General features: G+C 37.5%; 1 protein-coding gene across 1 annotated transcript in view; it reads right to left on the reverse strand.

The window, feature by feature from the left end:
• Positions 1 to 26,662, reverse strand: part of LOC111718583 — a 97,732-nt gene that overhangs the window by 4,778 nt on the left and 66,292 nt on the right. The window contains exons 9-16 of the mRNA XM_023494503.2: positions 24,855 to 24,966; positions 15,594 to 15,684; positions 12,255 to 12,341; positions 10,185 to 10,337; positions 7,296 to 7,425; positions 7,177 to 7,209; positions 2,195 to 2,298; positions 1,081 to 1,164 (exon numbers count right to left, since the gene is read on the reverse strand). Coding sequence (XP_023350271.1) covers positions 1,081 to 1,164; positions 2,195 to 2,298; positions 7,177 to 7,209; positions 7,296 to 7,425; positions 10,185 to 10,337; positions 12,255 to 12,341; positions 15,594 to 15,684; positions 24,855 to 24,966 — 794 coding nt within the window. The remainder of the gene's footprint in view (positions 1 to 1,080; positions 1,165 to 2,194; positions 2,299 to 7,176; positions 7,210 to 7,295; positions 7,426 to 10,184; positions 10,338 to 12,254; positions 12,342 to 15,593; positions 15,685 to 24,854; positions 24,967 to 26,662) is intronic.

Below are 26,662 nucleotides of genomic sequence, written 5' to 3' on the forward strand. Positions count from 1 at the left end.
AGAACATAATGTTTCCAAAGTAAAAGAAGAAAGTTTTAAAGGTGGAAAAAGAGATTGATTTATACTAAAAATGGCCACAGCTAACAAGTCAGTAGAGTTTGGCTTATAGATTTATAAAATGTGTACACTTTAATATGATTCAGAGGATGAATCTTGAATCATTCATTCGACTCTAGGGGCATTTGGGAAACAGTATAGCTTAATGGAAGAAAAAAAGATACAAAGCTAGAAATCAAAATAGTTGGACTCTAGCCATGCTTGAAATATTACATACACATTCTCTGTTTCTGTCTCTCTTTCTCTCATATTCTATCTTGGATGATGAGATTTCAGATCTTGAAAGTCATTTAATCCAACACCTTCTTTTTAAAGATATGGAAACTAAAATTTCACAAGTTTATGCAAGTAATTTTTCTTCTCTAGGCCTTGGTTTACTCATGTAAAATGAGTGGTTTGGGTCTAGATTGTTTCCAGAGTATTCCAGGTCAAAATCCTAAGAATCTCAGAACATATGATTAAGATATTCTTCCTTATATTAAACCTAAAGCTGTGAAGTGGATAGATTTTTAAGTATATACATAATACTAGGAAGACTTCTGTATTTCATTACAATATTCATATTTTTTTAGTTAAACATTAAATGTTCAGATTGTAAACTCCTTTAAACTCTGGTTTTGTTCAGCCAAGGGTCACTTTAGGTCATCCCAACTACATCAGACTTTGCATTCATTTTAATTGCATCATAAAAAGATACAGATTATCAGAAGTAATCATGTGTAAGCTTTTAATTAGTGAAAAAAAGATGTGGTCTTCCTTTTTTTCACATAGCCTTTTAAGTCTATTTGTTCAAAATAATACCCCATGAGATAATGAAAATGCTAATTGAAAACATTTCATTTCTCATATATTAAAAAAAGTGAGACCTAGAATTTGTCATCTACACTAAAATTCTTTCATTATATTCATATGTTAGAAAGAAACTCTAATATTACAATACTACTTCAGATATGTGATGGTATGAACATTTTATGAATTTTTTAATGTATGATTTATTTGAATTATTTTTAATACACCATTTACCAGAATGTCACCATAGAGTTTCTTCATTTCATCACATCTTTTTGACAGCTGACAAAGGTCCCCTTCATATTTCTGAATTAGATCCTGTAATAAAAGTGCAATCTTGACTTGAGACATATTTATGGCATGACCTCAATATCCAACCATAAGCTTATAATTAAGCAATAACATTAATAGAGGGTGAGCTTGTGCTCCAACAATATTCAAAGATTGGAAAGGATTTGAGTATTGCCTGATAGATGAAATATCATTCCAAAAGCCTTTATTAAATGGAAAATCCCTCTAAGTAAGCACTTGCGGGTACATTTCTGTTCTCCATCCCATTTTCTGCCATGCCCAGGTTTAGTTCTCAAAATAACCACAATGAAGCTCAGCTTTTTCTTTCTAATACATTTTTCATCTTTAGGACTAGTGACAAATACCAAAAAAAAATTTTTAAATCCTGTAAACTCTTGGGTGGCATAGTAATTATTCCCAGCATGCAGCTAGGCAGTCTTTATCCAAAAGGTTATAAAAGCAGAACTGGGACTAGAAAGAACAGAGAAATGCCAAATTTTCAATTCTGGACCCTGCCTTAGATTCCCATGCCTTTCTTTTCTTCCAATCTGTATACTGGACAATAAAAATGTCTTAAGAATTAGAAAAAAAAAATCTGGGCTACATGTTCCTGTTGGTTTTTCTTACCTAAATCTTTCCCTCTCTGGGTCCCATTTCTTCTTCTATGTTTTTCTATCAGTTCTGTTGGTGTTTAGATTTAGGGCAAACTCTGAGCGTGTCTAGTAACTCCCTCTCATTCTAAAGATGAAAAACCTTAGTTATGTGATCTTAGGCAAGTTATTTTTTCTTTCTTTGAACCTCAGTCTTCACATCTATAGAAGGAGAGGGTTGGACTCAGTCACTAAGAGACTTTAGTTCTGTTTTCTATGATCTTATGAATAAGAAGCATTTTATTGTTGTTGTTTAAAGATATACTGATAACAGAGAGTAATTTTTAATAGAAATTTATTCTAACCAGTCAAATAATAAATTCAGTAAATAATGCATGCTGCTGAAAAACAAATGAGTGCTTTGCAGTTTGTATGATTGTTCGACAAAGAATTCATTTAAAACTCACCTTAAGATCTTGATGGAACTGGCTCTCCTGTTCCGAAAGTTGGAGAGTCTTAGGTTGGATAATCTTCTTATAGTGAATAATTTTTTCTAATTCTTTCCTTAAAACTAAAGTCAAAATAAGAATTAGCTAAGTATATGAGTGGAAATATAAAAATAATAAATAAATCCTATAAGTTTCTTTTTTGGTGGCTAGTAGGACCTGAGCCATCTGGTATAGCCCACCTTCATGGGGAAAGACTTTTAAATTCTCTCATGCTGTGAACTCCCTCTTCTTACAAGAGAGCTTCACAAAGGACATCTCCAGAGAACACAATGTAGAACTTAATGTAGGAAACTGGACAGAATTTACCCACATTCTTTGATAAGTTGCTATGTCTCTTGTGACCCTGGGAATATGTGATTATTGTAAAAAATTGTCTTAAGAGACATCACTCAGAGTCCCAAGCTTTTATGAGAGATAGGGCAATATTAATATGATAATAATTCCTCGGACTGGCTTATGATGAGAAAGTATACTTAGATGACAAAAAAATAAAAATTTCCCTTTCTTTAGATAAGCTGAGTAATCATGTAATGTTCTTTGAATGATCTCATTTCAGAGTTACCATATATACCATGGATGAATTACTTGTTTTCAAGGAGCCAAAATCCAATAAAATGTGTGTAAAACTCTATTTGACACAATTTCAGTTTTCTTCAATCTTGCAGTATTTTTGTTTCATTTATATTAAGAACTTCTGATTTCATTGGTAAAGCATTGGAAGATGCAATCCATCAAAATCTTGGGAGATGTCTAAAAATTTTCTGAGGCTCAGGGAAATTGTGAGCCATTGGAATCAATATCAAATAAGTATCCAAGGCAGGATTTTAATCCAGGCCTGACACCAAAGCCAATATTTGCTTGAACTATTCCCCTTCATTTTCACTAAGAATATCAACTTAAGTTTCACTTATCAGTTAGCTAGACAGTTTAGGCTGAAATAAGGACTAATAATACGTTTTTAGTTAAGTAGGTAGTATGCTAAAAGAGGACCTGAAGTCAGAAAGACCTCAATTCAAATCCAGTCTCAGATATTTAATAATTATGTGACCCTGGGCAGTCATTTAAGTTTTCTCAGCCTCTATTTCCTCTTCAATAAAATAAGGATATTAATAGTATTTTCATCATAAGCTTGATGTGAAAACTGAATAAGAGAATATAGGTAAACTACTTTGTAAGTGTCAAATGTTAGATTTTTTTTTTGCCATGCTCCAACTAAGGTCTTATTGGCAATAAAAATTTCAGTGATAAGAATGATGTTTGAAAAGCATTTGGGATTTGCAGAATGTATGTCTAGAGATCACTGGCACCATTGGATTCTCCAGACAAAATTGTAGGCAATGGTATAATCATCTCCCAGAACAACCTGAGCAGATTCCCACCAGGAAGTTTAGAAAGGTCTGAGATCGTTCAATTTCCCCTTTCTCCAACTCATTCCTTAAAAATGGAAGGAAAAAATAAAAATCACTCTCCAGGTCACTGGACAAACCCCGTTTCCCCCAGAACTAGTTCTACTCTGTTTACAATGGTCACCATTTTTTACATCTTTCCTCTCTTGAATATATTCACTACATTTATTCTCCTTATGAATAGCTTTAAAAGTCTGTCTCACTAATCAAACCAAAAGAATATCATTATAGCCACTATTTTAGAGCAAGGATAAAACAAGACAAACTTTTTAAGGAGGAAGAAGAGATTCATGAGAAGATGATGTGCACATGATGAGAGCCTTTTGGGGCTCTGCCGCCATTTTTTTTCCAGAATGAGATTAATAGTGAGAGTGAACCTCTGTTTAGGAACAGTCTCATAAGAAAAGTGATGAAGTAGAAGAGACTGAGCTCAAAGCATGGAGCAGAGCAGCCAGCAGGCAGGATCAGCTGGGAGGGGGAAGAGGAGAGCAATCGGTTTCCAAATCCAGATCGAGATGGTTGCCCTGATGGAGCAGGCAGAGATGAGCCAGCATCCTGAGTCCCTCAACTAATCAGACACCAGCCAAACAGGATACTCTGATTGGACGCCCACAAACACATACACCCCAGATATTAACATCAACAACGAGAATGCTAGCTTTTGGTAAAAGCAGCTGATGGGGACATCTGTATGTGAGCCACATCCTGGAACTCTGGCATTGGGAGGGTGCCCATGGACTGGAAGAGGACAATCTGGGTCCAGGGGCCATACAAATCTAATTTCATAAATCTATACTTGCACACCAAAAAGTCTTTGGACTTTTTTAAATTACTTGGTCCCTTACAGATATTAGGTCCCAGTGTTGGCAATCTCACATTCACCTAAGATTGGATACATTTCACCCAACATTGGAGGGTACACAGAGGAAATATTAAACTCTTGATGGTTATCAAAGAGAGGAAGCCTTCTATCTCTTAGCTCTGGCCTTTCTGGATAGCATTGTTTATTTCATTAGCTTGAGGGAGTATCTATTTAAATGGATTTATCCATTTAGATTTTTAGGACTCATGGCTCCCCTCACTAGGAGACTAGGAACTCTTTTCCCTGTTGCATTTCAATCTACCCCACTCACATGAACATGTCATAATAGAGCTGACTGCATAAACATGACTTGGCTCTGTGTGGCAATTTATGCATTCCCATAGAAGTAAAAGGGATATAACAAAAGGTGTTAGGATACTCACCACAAAGGCAGATGTCTGCAATTTCTCCCCCACACAAATTGCCCTTAATGAATCTAGAGGCATTCCCCAAACCCAAAAAATCCAAGATATAAACCAGGAATTTAGATTCAGATCTGCCTAACAATTCTCTCACCAAGAGTCAATAAATGTCCCAAATGTCTGAATAAACTAACCTCTCCAAGTTGCTTTACCACTCGTAGTCTCCAAAAGTTTGATGTCTAGTCACTTAGTTGTAGGATTCAGGACCAGAATTCTCTCAGCTAGTCTCTATCTCTTTCTCAAGAGCAACCACCAGCAATCTAGATTAAGATATCAATACTTCCTGCAAAATATTTTATCATTTGGTTGCTCTGCTTCAGCCATACTTTCTGCACTACCTCTCATGTCATGATTCTATTCTTGCCAAGGGGAACTATCACAGATATTAATGCAGAAAAACACCTAGAGCTAGGTGCACTGAAACATACCTTTAAAACCTGATGCTGGGCTGGGCTGAAGCTGATAGACTGAGTTGGGGAGTTCTGAGCTTGGGGAATGATGAGGTCCTGAATGCTGTGTTGGGCAGAGAGAAAGAATTGATCCCTGAGGGAGGCAGGGAGAAGGCACTGATAGAAATCATTTTAGCTTCGTGATTCCATACTCTGGGGAGGTTGTCCAGTCTGAAATCCAAGTTACGTCAAACCCCTGAGATTCACCATCTAATAGGGGACTCAAGCAGTCTCATCTTGCCATATCCTGTCAAAAATCCTAGTCATGTCCCTGAGGTTAAATTTTCCCTACAAAATCTACTTATGGGCCATTCCTTGGCTGCTGCCTTCCTTTGAATCAATCTACCACAACATTCTGCCTCATGGTGTCTTTCTCCTTCCCTTTCTCCCATACCACATGGTATCTGTCTCTCCTAACTCTACTATGAGTAGAGTTCTCAATCTCACTTCTCCTTACTGCTAACTCTTTTAGGGCGCTAAGTCCCTTTCAGGATTTAGCCTGCCAGATAAGGGTAGGCCCCAACCTCATGGGCTGCTCCCTTTCCATTGGGTAATTGTGAGTTTCTCTGAGGAACTTGTCTTTTATATGCTCTCTCAGTCTGTTTCATATTTACCATTCCCAGTATCTATCTTATCCTTTCATTTGTCTGTAATCTCTTCCCCAAATTTACCTTTTGCCAAAGAGAATGGCCAATGTGAATTCTTCATGTGACTGAACCCCAACTTTTGGTGCCTAAATCACCCATATCAGTAAAACTAAAGCCAATTAGGTATCCAATTTAATCCAGCACCCATATGGTGAGCTTCCCGAAGCAAGGGGAACACCAAGTACTTAAAGAAGGGCAAACAAGAAGAATCAGAAAAGGACTAGATCAAAGATTCTTTGCTGATCACCAGCGAACCAGGTCCATGAATGGCCACTGCACTTTAACCTGGGTAAAATAGGGAAACTCAATTTCAAGACAAAACTAAATAAAATACTTGGACAAGTGCTCTCCCTTTCTCCTGCCCAGTGAGTGAATAAATAAAAGGTTGGATAGATGGATGAATGGATGAATGAATGGGGAAAAAAGCATTTATACAATACCTATTATGTGCCAGATACTATGCTAAGGGCTTTATAAATATTATTTTATTTGATTCTCACAATAACCCTGTGAAGAAAATAGTTTTATTATCCCCATAATAACTGAGAAAACTGAGGCTAAAAGTAACTTGGTCCAGGCTCACCCACCCGGTAAGTATCTGAGGTTAGTTTTAAACTCAGGTCTTCCTATCTCTAGGTTCATCATTCTATTCACTGCAAAGGGCTAATTGATTAAGGGAAAGGGGGGTATATGGGTATTCTTTGAATTAGCACACTTAATGCTCTTCAAACCATCTTTAAATATAGTATTTCCTTTGGTCTTTATAGAGAAGATATAATTATACCTATTTTGCAGATGAAAAAATTGATGGAGAGGCTGAAAAGAGATTTTAGAGCCACAGGAAGCCAAGTGCTTCAATCTTATCTAAACTGAAAGTTGGAACACTAGAAGAAAGAGACCACAGTGCTGATGCCATCTATAGTATATTCCCAATTATTTATTTCTAAATGATAAGCATCCTTTTAAAAACATATTTCTAAATTCCTCCCTGCCACATGGCAAGTTAAACATTGTCATAACAACACCCTAAAAAAAAACTGTGCTTCAAAACTTTCATTCTCCTCAAAACTCCAGACTGAAAGAAAAAGAAAGGTCCAAATGAGAGCCCAGAGTACAAAAAGGCACACATGATTTTAGAAGGTGTATTTACATACCATCCACTTCAGCAATGAGGCCTTTGATAGAAGCTGGAAAAAATGGAAACAGGCATTATGAAGGTGCATACTTTTTCAAGCCCTTTTTTGAGTAGGATGGGAGTTTCTGATCCTCTTACCTCCAGGAGCATCTTCAAATTCCATTAGTTCCTGAGGAAACTTGGCCAAATGGGGCTGATATAAGAGGATCTGCTCCACAAGGGCATGGACCAAGGTGAACTTCTTCTCCTTGCCTCGAAGCAGAGACAACTACATCAAGCACCATAATGAAAAACTACATGATTTTTTTAAATTGGAACTAGCAGGAACTTGATAGTTGCTGGATTCATCTGATGATGACTGACAACACAACAGCCATCGATCCCTCACAAAGACTGGGCTTTATGTGTTCGTGATAAAATTAATTTTTACAACAGAATCCACCTTCCTAACATCTTCCAGCTTTCATTCTCTCTTTGAAGTTTTCCAAAGCAAGGACAACCTCTTAATGGGTCACAACAGATTGGAATTTTACTCACACCAAAAGAGAATGCTACAGGGCATCCTTCTCCCCTGCCCATTTAAAATTGGTACATTTCAGCATCGTGTGGTATTCATGCAGATAGCAAGTTCTTAATAGAATCTGGAAAGATATTCTTTGGCAGAAAATGATTTCATAGACATTTTTCATTATGATAGATAGGGTATTACAGCCGTTATATAAAAAAAAACTTCAAGCTGTGTCACCCAATTGTCACCAGTGTTATAAATCACTCACTCATATATTAAAGTCTGTAGAAAGCAGTAAGGGGAAAAAAGTTCCGGCATCTCCTATTTACAGACCAGGTATAATTTGATAATATTCTTAAAGGTTCAAGGTAGCTTAAAGAATTTGTATTCAGTGCTTAGACTGGGATCAGGAGATCACATTCCATTACTGTTGAGATGAGGAGGAAAACCCTGCTTAGTGGTAACATTTTCTGCCAGTAAATCCTGATGAGACAGGTAAAGAGGCTACCTTTCAAAAGATGGGATGGCAACACAACTGAGGTACAATTTACAAGGTAAGTGAGTTAAGGAACTGGTTATGAACCAAATAAATTACATATTTGAAAGACAATCCCAAGGCCTAAATATAATTAGTTTTATGTGTGTATGCATACATACATACATGCAGAAGTGACCTTGCACATAGTTGGACTAGGTGATTGCTTGATATTAAAAAAGCTTTCATTAATTTCTACCCTTTTATTTCCCAGGCCCTGAGTTTCTATAAAGCCAATAAATACAGTGACTTATCTTAGTTTGCTCTACTAACAAATAAGTGAAAACAGTTGTCTATCTTGCCTGCCTTAAAAGTGAAGATGGAAAATCTCTCTCAAGGCTATAGCCAAGATAATTCTGACCAAAGACCGTGATCTAAACCTCAAGGCTCCAGCAGGGCACACAAACTCCCACAGGGACATGAGGCAATGGGGAGGACTAGACTCATTACAAAAGGTGAAGAAGGCGAGTTAAAACAGACTGTGATGATCCAACTCACTGCAGAGCCAGGGTTAGGGTAGTACTCCTCAGATTAACCCAGCATGTTAGGGATGGGAGGGCAGCACAGTGACCTGGAGAAAATAACCAGCAGGAAAGAGACTTTGCAGAGAATAATCTCTTTGTAGGCAGGAACTGCTTCTCACTGTTCATTATATTTCCTATAGAATGCAGCTGGTGGTACAGTATGTATACTTGCATTCAGGAAGACCTGATTTCAAATCCTACCCAGTATACTAGTTGTGATGGGAACTCTAAACCACCTTAAGAACTAAACCAGTTTATTCTCAGGAATTGCTAAAATGAGCCTTCTGTTACTATTACTAATCAAAATCAGATCAGTTCTCTTTTTTGCATAGAATGACGTGAAGCCAGAATGCATTGTTCATCCATCCATCCTATGTCCAACCTCTGAGACAGTCTTGATATGTTTAGTCAACCAAACTCCTTCCTGGTTTCTCCCCTAACACCCTAGATCCTGCCCCCACCCCCCAAACTTTAAGTCATTTCTCCTCAAAAGCAAGTTGCTTAATCACCTGATTTGTCTTGTTTAATCATGATTGATTAAGTTTTCAAGCTATATCACATAAATGAATGGCAAATTTTTGTAAACTGTGATGGATATCTATGTCATAATTGTTCTGTGTCACTAACCACTATACTCTCCCAAATCTATTTCATATTTCTACCTCATATTATCACTTCTGGTGTCTTTATTTTCACTTCAGCTATGCGACTCCAGGCAAGTCCCTTGATCTCTCCAAACCTCAATTATATCTTCTGTAATATAGGGATAATAGGGGAGCAGAGCCAAGATGACAGAGAGCAGACAGCCTGAGCTCTTCTCTTCCTGCTTTCCCTCAGAATCAACATCAGATCAAGCCTCTGAACAGGTAAGTGTAATATAGGGATAATAATAGCATCTACTCTCAGGATTGTTATGAGGATTCAGTGGGATAAAATATATACAATGCTTTACAAATCTTAAAGCACTATATAAATGTTAATTATGTGGGGCTTCTTAAATTTTTTCCACTCCCAACCCCTTTTTGTCTGAGAAATATTTATGCAATCCCAGATATATAGATATAGAAAACAGGTTTATAAATCAAACATCTACTAATAATAAATCATAATTTTGTGCACCGACCCCTACAATTTAAGAAGCTTTGAGCTATAGCACCTAGCATATCACTGATCCCCTAGTAGATAGTTCATTTAATACTGATTTTAAATCAGTTAATGATTTTAAAATGATGTCAATTAACCTACAGAGCTGGGAGGGTTCTTGAATGATTCTGCAAGATCCTTTTTGACTAGCTTATTCTAAATAGGTAAATATTAGCCCCTTTCTATCACAGAGGCAAGTTTTTACTATTGGATGCCAGCAGCAAAAAAAGATAAGAGCAGAAAGCTCTTTAAAATAATAATGGATTCTAGGAGATCTACATCAATTTCCTGTCACAAAGGGTGAAATCTTAACTTACTTTAGAAAGAGAAGATAATCGAAATCCTCTGGCTTTCTCTTTCCCAGCCTTCTCATTTAAGTAGTTACCGATGGCTAAGAGATATTCTAATACAGCCACAAACATCTGGCTGGCTTTCAACTGTTGGCAGGCTCGGATTTTCTGGTTTAATAGCTGGAACAAAGAAATTTGGTTAAGTTCTACCATAAGCTGTGAATAAAGTGAAATCTTTTAGTCAAAAAGAAATTTCCCCCAGCTGAAGTCAACAAAGCAGATTTTAAAACATTGGTAGTCTCTTACTAAATTCTCAGGGGGTTGTTTGAAAAGACTGCAGATAGTGAAAATAGTGAAAATAATCTTGTCTTTGGAACTTAATATGCCTCTTTTCTAGAGAAAAGATATAAGGAACAATAAATAAGATCTAATTTCATTAGCACACCTGCATAATTAATCATTGCTTAGCTTCCTTCTTACATTAATATGTGGGCTTCCATGATCTGAAGAACAGACTTACTGATGATGTATTTGGGGTACAGTACCAAATAATGAGATTGATGTTCGGGCACCAAATGTTGGGATTTGGTCATGTGAAGAATTCACAATGGCCATTCTCTGTGGCAAAAAGTAAGTTTATTTAGGAGAAGAGGTTACAGACAAAAAAAAAAAAAAATGAAGAGATACAATAGATACTAGAGTAAGAGTACATATGAAATAGATTTAGGAGAGCAACAGGGTTACCAAGGAGTTTGGAAGAATTCATTAAAGGAATACATGAGGTGGGAATACTCCATTGACTGTCAGGCTAAAACCAAAGAGTTAGTTATGAGAAGGAGAAAAGCATAATGAGCCATAGGGGAAGGGGGAGGAGAAAGATACCACAAGAGTCCTGTGGTGGCTTGACCCAAAAGGGGTTCAGCAAAAATGGTGTGAGCCATGGACAGATTTTTAGGGGAAATTAAATCTCAAGGGTTTGACATAACTTGGATTTCTGACTAGCCACCACAAGGTGGGACTACCCACAATCTCCACAGTCAATGAACTATAAGGTTGAACTAATCCCCATCAGTGCCCTTGCTTGCTTGTCTTGGAGAATAATTTTATCAGTACTTCAGGGTCTCTGCAAAACCCACCTAGTAACTGAGGACATCATCACTGAGAAGTAGCAGAGGAAGGTATGTGCATCTAAGGCAAGAAATCTGGCTTTTTTCTCCCTCAAGTAAAGACCACTGAATTAGACCCAGCCAGTCCCTTAAGTGCAATCATTCTGCACTGACTTCAGTAACAAAGGATTGTAGATCCTGAGCAAGAATGGGTAGTGAGGTGATGCTGTGGAAAAGAGCTGGGCTTATAAAGAACTTGACACAATATTTGGTCCATAGTAGGTTCCTTTAAAATGCTTTCCCCCGCCCCTTTTTGTTTCCCCTCAGGATCCATCTACTCTAAATTCCTCGTTTTAGGAGGAATTTCAGGTCTGAGGGCTTAATGAAGGGGTTTATCCAAGGTTACAGTGTCAGGGATTTAAATCCAGGTTCTCTGTCTACAGAGCTAGATTTCATTATGCTGAATAATGCTGCTTCTACAACATAAGAGAGGTACAGTGACATCCTATAAAACGGGCAGGAAGGTAACTTTGGCTCAGTAAGAGATCTCCTGATTGGTAGGGAGAGTATGTCACCATGCCAGAAAGCATTTCCTTGAAGTGCTTGAGGACAAACAACATCAGCATAAGGCTTTGCTCTGGGGTATTTAAAACCTAGTGGCGGATAGCCTGGGCACAATATTTCAAATCCATCCCTTCTCTAAGTTGGTTTTCTACTTCTTAGGAATCCCCTGGCTATAAAAGCTATAAACTGGAGATCAAAACCCTTTTTCACATTGCTTCTGAATAATGCAACAAAATGGCATCTGGAAGATAGGGCTGGATCATTATTGTGTGAACTGGTAATATTCAGGTTGAGGAATTTTTTTCCAAGGAAGAGGCTAATTTCCTTTACAAAGTTTAGGATTTGAATAGGCTCTGTCTGGTGCTTTAATAGAACCTAATTGATGTATTTCAATTACAAAGGAACCAAAGAAAGCCCTTCTACTTACAGGCTGAAGATCTTTCACATACCCTGGAAGTTCTCTTATCATAAGCAAGAGCTCCAACCTTTGGTCTAAATGAGGAATTTTACACATCTGTTCAGAAGATGATTAAAAAGAAATCAGCAAAATAAAGAGAAAAATGCAGCAGCAAGCACCGATTACTTTTAAATAAATCGTGAATTATTCTGGGACAAAAAGAGAGGGTTATTCACTCTTCAACAAAAGGGGACAGCAAATGGGGAACATAAGGAATACAATGCCTATCTCCAAAAATCAATGTTCATTTTCTCTACTGGGGAAACTTAGCAATATTCAAAGAAATCATATGACCTCAGGAAAAAAAAAAAAAAACCCAACTTCAGAAACCATGTAGTCCAACCCATACCTAAGAATATCCTGTGCAACATTTACTTCCCACACTCCCAGTCTAAGAACAACAGTTTGTCTGATTCTGAATAGACCATTCCTCAATTCATTGCTGACTGTCAGATAATCTGTTGGTCAGTGATAACCGACTACTCCTCTGGGCCATAGAATTAACATGTCAATGATAGAAAGCTGGATAAAGGGTTCTTCTCTTTCAAGACTTTGCTAGTTTCTTTTGTAATGGCATTACAAACCTTGACTAGAAAATAGGTTCATGCCCAAACTTTTGAGGTCCCCTTTCCAACCTCAACAATTCTGTTTAATGTGACTAGTGATGGAAAATAGATTACCTTTTAAAAGCAGCCAATTTGACCTTTGGATAGCTCATATTGTTAGAAAGTTTTTCTTCACATGAAGACAAAATCTGATTCTCTGCAACTTCCATCTAAAATGGACCTGGAGTCACAAAGACCCAATTTCAAATTGGGCCTCAGATTCTTTGTAATTAGGTGACTCTGGGCAAATCACTTAACTTTGATCTCAGTGTCTTCAACTGAAAACTGGGAATAGCAATAGCATCTATCTCATTGTTGCTCTGGGATCAAATGAGTATTTGTAAAAGATCTCAGCACAGTGCCAAGCACATTGCTTAATAAATGCTTTTCCCTTCTCTTCCACGTGAAAGCTCTGAAAATACTTGAAGATAGCCATCAAATGTTCTCAAGTCTTTTCTTCTTCACACTGAACATCCCCAATATTTTCAATATTCATTGCCTCATATGTAGATGACTGGTGGCAGGCTCTGAGCAGATTTGCCCCGTTTATACCAGATAAAGACAAGCTTGGACACAGACAACCCCCCCCCAAAAAAAGGATAAAGTATAAAGGCTTAAGAAGCTCCCCTTTTCCTTGCCCCACACTGTTTCTTTGTTCCTTATTTTTTAATCTTAAGCAACATCTGTTTAAATATGTGCTGCTTTGCCCAAAGTTTATCCCTTACCTCAGAACCCCTCCCCACAAATAATAATAAGTACTCATATGCTTTCTAGTCAAATTAAGAACATTTTGGACATTTAAAATACACAATTTTTAAAATCACTTTTTCCCATTAACTCCAACTTGTAGCTGTTACCTTGGGTATTTAAACATCTATGAAATGGGAGGGCGAGATTAGATCATCTATAACTAATGATCTTATAAGCCTGAGACCTAAATGAAGTTGCCAATTTCTCTCCTTATCATGAATATCTTAAGAGGGAAGACTTGTAAGTTTCTGGTATTGATGACACTAGGCATCTGAGTAGAATGGTGGATAGAGTACTAAATTTGGAGTCAGGAAGATCTGAGTTTAAATTTAGTCTTAAATAATAGTGTTGTGCCACAGTTCTCTTTTATTGTCCTGCCTCAATTTCCCTAAATTGTTCTGCCTCAATCCCCTTAGTTGTAATTCCCCCTCCAGTTCATTAAGACTGGTATAACTCAGAGGTTATAAATTGTCAATGTGTGAACTAAAAAAGGGGGAGTCCAGACTTTCTGTCTCCAGCCAGACACTTTCTTAACTCCCAACTTGTTAGAATTTATGGTCCTACCCCCCAACCTGTCAGAACCGGATTGATGGTGCCTACCTGGAGATTCCCGCTCACCAGAGTTTGGATTCCAACCCCCTGCCTTTGTTTAGCTACTATGTATAAATACGTCATTGAGAACTCACATTGACTGCTGGATTCTGGCTTCTTGGAGACAATAGTCTCATTCAGCCCTGGGACCAAACCATGGATCCATTTGGTCCCAGTAAATCTCTCTCTTTCAAATAAATATTAAAAACTCTCTAATCTCTATCTTGCCTCATTTCTCCAGCATTACATTAGCTCTGTGAACCCAAGCCAGTCAGCTTTATCAGCCTCTGTTGTCCTTTTTGTAAAAAGGTAATAATAGCACTTATCTCCCAAAGTTCTTATAAGGAATAAGATAATATTTATAAAGCTTTGCAAATTGTAAAGCACTTCTATAAATGCTAACTTCTATTATTATAATACACCCTACTCTACTACCACAAGGGTAAAACATGTAATTATATCTGGATTCCCTGCTTCAGCCACATTCAGGGGCAGGATTCACCTGAAGATCTCTGATCTTTTTGTGGCCAATCAACACCTTTAAGCCTCCAAAGTATAAAAACAGTCCATAGAAGAAATATCCATTGACTTAAGAACAGAGGTCACAATCTTGCTCACTAAGACTACTCTGTCTAGTTACTTATCTAGACCTACCTGCCTAGGATACTTAGCATTTCCATTTCTCTCTCTATTTTAATTTATGTCTTCAGTTTTTACTCCTTTAATTGCCTACATCTGAAGCTTGTGACATGTCTTTTACATTTGTCTGAACGTCTGATTAGTGATCCATCTGTCCAGTCAGCCATGGACTGCCATAACAAATTATGTTTTAATTCATATCTTGAGCCAAGCAAATACTGAGTCATGTCATTAAGTTGTTCTAGAGAGTAACTACCAGTTCAGAAATATCAGAATATTCCCATGCAGAACTGACTGCAAGTGAATGAGTCACACATTAACTTCTACCAGCCCCTCTTAAACATTCCATTTTGTACTCTCCCTTCTTTCCCCCCGCCCCCCAAAATCATATTCTTTCATTAAAAAAAGCTCACACAGGCAGCACTGTTACTCAACAAAAGTTCAAATGGATCAATTGATCATTCCTTCCTTGATGAAATTGACAATGAAGTTACTCCCAGCCTCCAAAATAAGAAAAAGGAAAAAAAAAGTTCAATTAAAGATGGGACTTTTTAACACCTCATAAACTTGGTACATGAAATTTCCTTGAGATGATAAGCTCTCATTCTTAGGTACTCCAACTCCACTGGTAAGGCTAACCTTTGAAGAAAAGTGAATGACAGAACACAGGTGACCTACGGCTTGAGGGCCCATTAACACATACTACAGAAATACCATAACTTACCTCTAACATAAACTGGTCAACAAGGTGTAGTTCTGAAGAGGATCCCTGATAAGAATGGTACCTTTCAATGTCTTTAATTGTTGGAACATATCTGTGTGTTAAAAAAAAAAAAAACACAAATGGTCTTACCAATTGTGAGCAAAGTAGTATTTGTTTTTTTCTTCCAGAAACTGAAGAAAAGACTTTGGCTCCAGCTGGGAAAGCAGTATGAGACTTGGCAATGTGAACCAAAAACTATTACTTTATCTGACTCCTGTCTGCATGAGAAGCTACATTAGTAAGATGCTGATTTGAATTTAAACATGTATTTTTACTAGGATATTCAGTGAGATTGGGCAAGTTAAATGTTTTATCTGTCTCAGCTCTCTCTATATCTCTCCTGTCTGTCTGTCTTTGTCTCTCTGTTTCTCTCTCTCTCCCTCTCTCTTTTATCGTCCTCTCCTTTACCTGTCCCTTTCTGTCCATATCTCTATCTTTCATTCTCTCTCCTTTATTGTGTAGAAATGACCTCTCACCCCAACCAGTGTTTCTTTCCAAAATAAAAAGACATCCATCCCCATTGTGGATTGTACTCTTCAGGCTGACCCAGTCTTCTCTTTATCTGAGGACAAATTAAAGTCAGAAAAGGTCTTAGGCAGCCTAAAAAACTTCTCCAATGCTATTCTCAGAGAAATTACCACCTTGATTTCCATAGAAATCCAGAAACAGTTAAAACTTTTTTTAGAAAATGTTCATTTTACTTTAAGAAATCTCAAAACTAGAAAGGAGACCATTAATCTATTTCCCCACCTACTCCATTCATTTTATAGGGGGAAAATTGAGATCCAGTAAAGGAAAAATGATTTACCCAATTTCACATAGTAAGGAGTTGACCTGGGATTAGAACTCAAGTTTTCTGATTCCCAACTTGATTTTTCCATTACACAATTCTGCCTTGTATGTCTAGTGAGTAGACAGTAGAGTCAAGTAGAAAGACCACTGATTCTAGCAGTCTCTGATACTAACTAGGATGACACTGGATTATTCATTCTTTTCCTAAGCCTAAATTTTTCAACCATGAAAAGGGGATAATAATGCTTGCACTATCTATCTCCACCTGGTTTTGTGAAAAGCACTTTGTAAACCTCATTATGCTAGAGAAAGGTGAGCTGCTATTGTGACGTCAATTATTTTAAACATTACCACTATTTTCCTAAACCAAATCATCCCCTGGGAATCTGAGATCCCACCAGATCATCTAATGAGAACTAATAATAGAACTAAATCTATAACTCATCTCCAGCTAATGAAAACAGTATTTTCTTTTTATGACAAAATAAAATTCTACATTGTCTGGTCTTGTTTAATACTCTGGGGTTTTTTTGCAATAAATTTTAACTATTGGTGATTCACCTAATTCAATTGAATTCAACAAATACTTATTAGGCACTTAGGTGTGAGGTTAGGTTAGAGTTAAAAGCTAAAATGAGCTATAATCCCAGGGCTCTTAGAAGTTCTAGTCAACAAGGGGGATATGACTTATTTGTATATAACTAGAATATATAATAATACATAAATTCACTAAGTTGGTGCTAGGCAAAGTAATAGAAAGAGCCTGAGAGAAGGTCAGCATTGAGGAAGGCTTCTTAGAGAAGATGGCAAGTTGGATGGGGTTTTAAACGACGGATAACAATTCAATAGACAAAGAACACAGTTCAACAGGAATAAACACAAGCAAAGGCCAGAGTATTCAGGAAAATACTGAATTTTTGCCAATAACTTGCAAAAAATACAGGAAAATATGAAAGACAGAGTAGTACAGGTTGCCCAAAGGTTAAAGTATGTTGGTGGTGGTGATGTGGTGATGATAATGGTGGTAGTGATGATAATGGTGGTGATAGTAATGTTATTGCTTTGTCATATTTATGTAGTACTTAAAAGTTTTCCTAAGTATTTTATATTTTTTATTTCATATGGTATTTGGAGGAATAATAGGAGATAAGGCTAAAAAAGTAGAGTAGTGACTTAAAGAGATGACAAGGACTAGACAAAGCAGTTTTAATGGGGGCAGAGAAATAGTGAAGATTTTTTTGAGCAAAGTATTGAAAAATTTACATGTAATGGAAGATTAATCATACAGCAATATGATAGTATAATAGAGTAGGATCAGCAGGTGATAAAGACTTAAGGATTTTATTTTCCTTTTACCCAAATGACTAAAACAAAACAATCTTTGATTTCAGGACAATTATGGAAAGTCCCAATGAGTCCATGAGTTTGAACGAATATGTTATTCAGGTAATTTCAGAAATGTGACCAGATTTCTTTTCCCAATACCACTAAAAAAATCCCCTAAATCTAATAATCTAAATCTGGAAAATTTCACTCCTAGTGTTGTCTGGTCAACAAAAATGAATACTGATATGTGTCTCAACCCAAACCCTTTCAGAAATTCCCCCAAAAGCCTTCATTTCCTGATATTCAACCAGGGAACCATGGTAACCTTGAGGCTACAATAGATCAGGCCTTGCAACTTTTCCTGCCTATTACAATGAGGAGTTTCTGGCTATGTCCATAAGACTGCCAGGATGATATTAGGTTCAAATGAACCAAATCAGTCCCTGATGACCACCAAAAGGGTTCCAGAATTCTATAATCCATAGAATCAGAAACGTGTCAGCCACACAAGTGAGCCACAATACATTCCTAAATGAATCCTTAAAGTGTACCTGTATGTTTTCCTATTTAAGACTATTTTGAGAAATGCATTCTTGGATTTACTCCTTGATTCCCAACAACAAAAAATGTCCAATGATATAAATTTTATTTCCATTAAGTGGAACCCATGGATCTCTAGGGGAAACAAGAAGATAACAGAGCCAATAAAAAAATAAAACAAACAAAAAACAGCTTCAAAGGTCATTTAAGCAGGGCTATACTTGAATAATTCAAATCAAAATGATTATATTTCCTACTCTGAAAAACCTCCAAGACTGTGAAGGAAGTCTCACAGTTGACTTAGTATTTAGTAGTCTTTTCTATCAAGGATTTCTTTTTTGTCTAACTGCAATTCTTTTTGCTATAATCTAAGCCCATTGGTTCTAGTGTCAGTCTTTGTGAGAAGATGGACACTGTGACTAAAACACTTATTCCCCAATGGGAAATAAGAAAGGGTTATTATTTTCTCTGCCAAACATTTCTGAACTTCCCAGAAGTCTCTGAACTTTGAGTTCTACCATAGCCCAGGCAAGGAGTTTTAATTCCTGTGTGAGGAGTAGTGTTTTGAATCCTTAACAAGATACAACATTTAACATTCTCTCATTTTTTTTCTCTAGCAACAGCTTATTTGACTTGCATCTAATGTGATTAAGCATTCATGATGATGGGTGTACATTTTTATTAGGAATATGACAAGTGATTCAGCAATAATTAAAAAATGGAATGTTTCACAGAATGCCCATTCCACTTAAAGAATAAACCATATATTTTGTAGGAGGATACAGCATTCAGATAAGAGGGGGGAAAAAAAAGGAATGTTTGTAGGGAGAATCAACAGCTATAATAAGCAGCCACCCAAGTTCATTAGCTGTTAGTACACAAATTCAAGTCAAAAACAATTAGGGACCCAAGTGCAGAAGAGAATACCTTGATTACTGGGGAATACTTGACTAAAGAGCCAACTCCACTGGGTTTATGTTCCCTCCTGGCCTGCTCTCCCCTAAAACTGCCCCTCACCTCATTACTACCCTGATCTCTATTTTCCCACAATTAAATAGAAGTTTGACTTGGGTTTTTAACCAAGGCATTTCCTTGTGATGGGCTGGTTATTGGTCATATAAAAAGCCTTGGGTGTCCAAAAGAAGCCTGACTTTGTCAGGGCATTAGCTCTGCCTCTAGCCTAAAAATTTTCTAAATCTGATTCATCTGGGGTAGACTCGATAAGAAGAGGAAATATTGGATAAGGCACATGTAAAGTCCGAGCTAGCTCCCTGGAGGCCTCAGAATCAACCAGAGTCAGGATAAGTAAAAGTCCTTGGTCTTTGGGGGGGGGAGGGGGGGGGGGAGGGAAGAGTGAAGGAGATGGACAAACTGCCAGGAGTTTAGCCAAATATCTCTTCTAGATTCCAAAGCCCAGAATCTCCTCATTTCTCCTCCTTATCCTGACACCAAGTGAGTCTCCTTTGTCTCACCCCACCCTCTAATCCTTGCCTACGATTATCTGTATACACCAAACATTGAGCCCGCCCCGAACAGTGAGAAGTACCATTTTTCCAAACATATGCTAATAGTCATTGTTGAATAAGTAATTAGCCTTAAGTGCTCAGTTGTCTGATTCTAGCACACCTTTTAAGAGTTTCAGCCCATTACATCTCCTGCTTTCTTTTGTTTTAGAACACAGGTCGTCTCCCCCCCTCCCCGACTTCTCAGGGAGCTGAGAACTCCAAAAAGGAGGTGATCACGTCCCCCTGACTTCTCAGGAAAGGAGGTTAGAACACCAAAAAGGAGATTATCTCACACACACACACACACACACACACACACACACACACACAAAACTTCTTAGGAAAAGAGGTGAAAAACACCAAAGGGAAGTGGGGAGTCAAGCCAGATATTGTTAGTGGGTTTCTGGCCTGAAGAGTCTTACTAGAAACAGGTATACACAAACCCATCAGCATGGGAGGTATTACACAAACACAAAACAATAACACAGAGGCTATTAATAGTGACTCTCCCCACAGTCAGTGCAGGCTCGATGTGGTGTAACAAACATGAATTGTACATGTGAATAGTGATATAACAAACAAAATAAATCAACATGGTATTGTAAAAGATTTCCAAAAATCCTAGAAGGAAGGTATGTAAACAACAGTCACGCATATGCCTTCTTCAGCAGCCAAGAGATAGTCTAGAACCAATCTATTGTCCATTACTTTATGTGTCAGGGAATCCAATGATCCCCGCAAGTTTTTGAAGTCCTGCACCAGTCTTTTTATGTGTTAGGGAATCCAGTGATTCCTGCAGATTTTGAAGTCCTGCAACAGTCTTTTCATGCCTCAGAGAATCCAATGATTCCTGAGGGTTTTGAAGTCCAACAATTTTTGATGTCCATGAGTCAAACGCTATAACTGCCACACTCTTTCAGTGGTGGGCACAGTCAGCGATGAAACCATCTGATGTTTCTTGGGTCTTCTTCGTTTCAAGGGTCTGCTCTGTCTCTCACCAATAGACAAGGCAAATACAGCTTGTTGGCACCCATCTGATTCCTTCTTCATCTGTAGAGAGATACAAGCAAACCTTCTCCCCCAAGCAGTTAGCCTATCTGGTCCCTTCCATTCACCACTTTCTGGGTCTCTCTACATCACCTGGCGATTATCTAAAGATAGTGGAGTTGCTCGTACCGGACACTGCCCTTCCAGTGGGTTATAAAACCTGTCTGCCAGAGCCAGTGCATCTTTGTCAAAAATCAAAAAGTTAATAGTATAAAGAGCAATATTTAGAAGTTCTCTAGGGTTACCTATGGCTCCCCCTTTCTTTTGTTTTTGGAGGAGTGTCTTGATGTCTCTGATTCTCCTCTACAATTGCCTGTCCTTGAAGATTAAAGGATATGCCAGTAGTGTGTAAAATCTGATACTGTGCACAAAAGTGTGCAAAATGTTTAGAAGTAGATGGAGGTCCATTTTTATTTCTTGTGGCACACCCATAATTGCAAATGCTTGGATAAGGAATTCAGTGACCACTCATGCTGTGTCTTTGGCTGCTGCTATTGCAAAAGTGAATCCTGAAAAGGTGTCTACCACAATGTGGATAAAAGACAGGCAACAGCCCTTTACAGGCACAACTTCTACTGGGTCACTTACAATTAATAATCAAATACAATGAACTACATTAACACTCTACAGTCAAAATGCTGGTGGAGCTTCACCATGTCGTCAGCATTTTGAAACAACTGCAAAACAATGTTAGGGAATTCTGGGCCAACTCACAGCTGGAAACCTAAACTCTTTGGGTTTTTTGTTGTTGTTGTTTTGTTTTTTGCTTTTAAGAAAGGGGATTGTCATCTTCTGAACATAATCTTCATACTTAAGCAAAATAGAACACTGCAACCTTATTTGATTCTTGGCATAATAAAGGTAATCTAATCTTCAGGTGTCTCAGAATGCAAGAATCATCAAGGAAAAAATCTACCCAGGAAGGAAATTCCCAAATGAAAATTTAAAGTACACACAGCTTTGAGCAGGATTAGTTCCATATCCATGAAAGCTGCTGAGCCCCCAGTGGCACGATCTGCATGCCAAACATGTGGATCTTCCAGCCTTACTTGGACTATATAGACACTTGGTTAAGAAATACCAATCACTTATTAGTGACTAGCTATTGCTCCAATTTGCAGCTACAAAAATTGCTGCATTTATACATGGTACAGCTTAGTTGTGATGCCGTATTACACTCATCTCTTTCACAAACGATATTCATTTTTCAGTCAGTGAAACTTCACTAGTGGTGAGGGCCGAGGTGAAAAAGCACAGTCTCAACTGTGCAGTTTACTAGATGTGGTAGATAGCAACTGTGGCTTGTATGGAGTGGATTCAGAAGACCTCCCGATATGTCAGTCCTATGGAAGTAAATGAATTTAGGAAAAAAGGAAACTCTCCAGGAATTCAATGGAACCTGAAGGATGAAACCCAGTTATATGCATCAGAACTTAAACTCAATGCTATAAGATGGCAAACTGGGTAAACTGAAATTTTTTTTACCTAGTTCAACACCATGCTGTTGTCTATCTGTACCCAACTGTATATTCTTAATTCTGGATTTCAACTCTTGCTAATTTCTCTAAAGTTAGTAATACTCCTGGATTTAAGCTACCTTTTTAGACATCAGATCACTAGCATTCAATCCTATTCTTAGTTATTCTAGTTACTGATCTCAGCAGTATTGCAAGTGAAAACTACTTTCTGGTCCTTTGTTTCATTTCCAAGACCAGTGACATCAGTTAGCTGAAATCTGCTTAGTCAAATTATAGCTCTGCTCCCATTCTTTTCTCATTGTCTGTCCTAGGACATCAGAGCTAAAACCTCTCCCCTTTTTTCCTTCAGCTCAAGAAAGCTTCAGTTAACATCTTGGGATTTCAGTAATGGAACCTAAACAAGCCACTGTCTCCCTAGCATATTCCAAAGTAACAGTATATTTGATTAACAAATAGATAAAAATGACTTATAATTAGCATATTAAGTTTTTGTTTTCAATACCTATAGAAACCCCTGCTTCTATTTTTTTGTTTATTAAAGGTTTAAATCTTATTAACATTATCAATATGCTTTGTAAACCTCATGTTAATAGGTAATTCAAACATCAATCCCGGTCCTTGTCTATGCTCTCATCAATTTCAGCTTATTAGGGTTCAAATTACTAGTTTTACTGAACTTGCCTAGAAAGTCCTAGCTAACAAGTAGCCATATGATGAGCAGGTTAAATATAGGTCCTGCAGATCCCTGAAATCAAACCACTGAGCTCAGGTCTTCAATTTTACTCTACTTGGTATTTTCTGTTAGAGCAGAAATAGGAGCAGAATTAGTGGAGCTTGGTTCTAAGGTACAAAGATTTGGAAGGGTGAGGAAAGCACTTTCAGTCATTCACCAGCAGAGAAATCATTGATTTTAGGCCTCAAGTTAGCACAAATAATTTGTTTTGTTTTGTTTTAAATCTTTCATACTGCTTTTCCTCCTTCAGCAGTAGTTTAGGGATAGCCAAGGATTTCTGCTTTTTCTCCATTGAACTGGGGGCGCATTTCTATTACTTCTTATAGTTGCATTTTGTGCTATCCTTCCTAAATACAAATACTGCTAGAGTTCCAATAGCTGTCCCTTAATTAGCCCTCTAGTAATGCAGCAAGTGGGAAACAAATATCATGTGTGCAGAGTGCCTAAGTGGCTAAGGATAAGCTCTGTAGAAGGAAATAAGTTTAAAGGCACTCGGCAATGGAAGGGAATGCTTTCCCTGCCAAACCTAATTCTTAGGCTCTGGTTTAGAAATTCTGTGCACTCATCTACACTGGCTCCCAGCTATGACTACAAACACCAATTTACATTCCTCATAATCCAGTTGTCTGATCCCAGAAGTCAGCGGTGAGTTAATAAATGTTAACAGCTGGTTCTCCAGAGAAAGACAAAAAAAGAGACATGACACAATTAAGTTTAATATACATTGTTAACATTTTCTTCATGTTAAGTTTAAACAATCAACAAAAGATCCAATCAAGCCTGGATGTGTCGTGTTTGCAGATTTTTAAACACTGAAAATTTAACAATTGCCTCTCACTAGACTCCAACACACCCATGTCCAGTAAAGTCAAGAAGTGTTTATTAATTAAAATAAAGGGGGCACTCAACTAACCACTGGGGACACAAAGAAAATAAAAATCACAAATCCTGACCTCAAGGAACTTATAGTCTAATGGAAGAGAAGAAAGAGGGGGAGAAATATTAAGATATAAATTAGTTAAACACAAGAAATGTAGTATGTAGATAAAAGGTATTAGCATAGGGGTTGGAATGGGAAAAGATCAGAGACCTGTAAGGATTTTGAAGCGCCCAACCCAAAAGGCAAAGTACAGAATGCCTCCTATACATGATGAAGGGGCTGGCTCCTTCCTGCCCTCAGATTCCCCACAGTTTTACTTCTCAGCCAGTAATAGTTTGGGGTTTCTCCCTTTCTGATGTAGCAATTCCTAGTTCCAAATGATGTGTAAGGAGTTTGGCAGCAAATGTTGGGGTTCAGTCATGTGAAGAATTCACAGTGGCCATTCTCTTTGGCAAAAGGAAGATTTATTTAGGAGAAGAGGTCACAGGCAAAATGAAGAGATACAATAGACACCAGGAGTGGTAAATATAAAATAGAGTTGGGAGAGCATATAATTAGCAAGGAAAGGGGTATTAAAAAGTAACAGTGGAAGGAGGCAGAGTCTGTGATAGGTTTAACCCAAAAGGAGTCATCAAAGATGGCATGGACGGGGACAGATTTATAGAGGAAATTTAACCTCTGGGGTTTGACATCACTTGGATTTATGGCTGGACACAAGGTGAAGCTACCCATGACCTCCTGAGAGGGTTAGGACATCCTCCTCAGAGCCCTTCACTGTTTGCCTCAGGGAGAAATCCCATCAATATTTCAGTCTCTCTCTACCAACCCCACCTAGTTACACAGGACCTCATCAAAGAAAACGAACAACTTCAGGAAGAAAAGGAAATATTCATCTAGGATATTTAAACATATAAAGCTTACCTTCTGAGTGTTGTAATATGTTCATAGGCAAGCCCACCAGCTTCTTCATGAAGAATATAGAGTCTTCCCTGTAGTTCTTTAGGTTTTAGGTGAAAATTTCTGAGAAAGATACCTGAGGAAGAAAGTGGGAGATGACACTTTGTATACTCAAAACTTAGATGAAGGCCTGAGAATACTAAAGACCACGTCACAATTGCTTCCCAATTAAGCATCACTGTAAGAACTTTGGACTCAAGAGTCAGCAAGACCTAATTTCAAAACCTGCTTTAGACATTTAACTATGTAACTCTCTAGGCAAGTCCCTAAATTCTCTCAGTCTTAGTTTCCCTATTTGTGAAATGGAAATAATGATGATGCCTGCATTCAAGATGCTAAAATCCTACGAGAACAGCATTCTACAAAACTTAAAGCTTTACACAAATGCTAGCAATTAATAATAATAATTCATATGTCTGGGACTATTCCACATTCTGACAAGACATTCCAGAATATCCAGAAAGCTCCTAGAGCCTTCCCCAAGAGCAGTGGTTTGACCTGTATTAGAACTAGGGGCAAAGTAAAATAGTACTGCAAAATATGTAATAATAAAAATGATAATTTCCACTTGGGATCCTCTAAAAGCTAAGTGAAATACTACAGTGTGTTTTAGTCCACTGTTCTTAATTTTTTTATTGTAAAGATAAAATGGGCGGTCTACTTAGCGTCTATAAAATATACAGCATATTGGATAGGCCTTCTTGGGAACATTAATGGAAAAACCTGTGCAAAAACTCCATAAAGGATGAGATATGAATGGAGACATCCATTGTGATCCATATTCTCAGTGGTCAGGGCAAAAATGAGGGAAGTGGTACAAGATCATTTTCAATACCAACAGATCTACAGAATCATTGCCTCATTTCTTTTTAGATTTGCTCAAGTACAAGATAACAATCACATTAGATTTTTTCCTTCCTGTATACTCACAGTATTGGTTTCTCAGAAATCAAACACAAGAACTCAATAGATTTCACCAGGAAAGTGGATGGTTGGGGTAGGAGGTGGGTAGGGAAGAGCAGGACGTGACAGGCCCAGTCTCATCAGACAGGAATAAAGCTGTTCAAAAAGAACTCTTTGCAACCCAACTGAATGACATCTGATCTGTATAATGGGGAACAAATCCCTAAACATTCTAAGCATCAGGTTTTTCAATTATAAAATGAGATGATAATAATTCTGGGACTATCTTTTTCTTAAGGTTAAGACAACAAAATAAAATAACATCTAGGAAAAATGGTTTGTAACCATAATTGGCTATAATAATAATATAAAATTGTAATAATCATTACATAAGATTTTAAAACACGCAAATGATTTTCTGGGATAAAAGGTAGAAGTTTGGGATATGGAAAAGTACAGAGTCAATGATAATCTGTCTTATTTATCACTAACCTACAAAATTCCCCAATAGGAAAGTGAATATAAAATAATCCTGAAACTGTAGCACTGATGTTTGGATTACAAAAGTTGAGCTCCAGGACTGTCTTGTTCAGATCTGGTACACTTTTTCATAAGACTAAGGAAGAAGAGTTGGGCAGCTCATGCTTCACTAGACAGGGCAGAGAAAAATTGGGTACCTTTTAAAAAACAACTTTTCAACATTGAGAACTGGCTAAGAGCTACTGTCTTATTATTTCTTACTCTTTTAACTAACTCTGTGGCTTTGAAGCTCCAAAAAAAATATCCCAAGAGTCCTACAATGTTGAAGTAACGAATGATGGTAATATACTCAGAGAGTTAAATATCCTTTGGGTTCAGATTAGGGTTTC

This window comes from Sarcophilus harrisii, chromosome 2 (genome assembly GCF_902635505.1).
Source record: "Sarcophilus harrisii chromosome 2, mSarHar1.11, whole genome shotgun sequence".
Taxonomy (NCBI): Eukaryota; Metazoa; Chordata; class Mammalia; order Dasyuromorphia; family Dasyuridae; genus Sarcophilus; species Sarcophilus harrisii.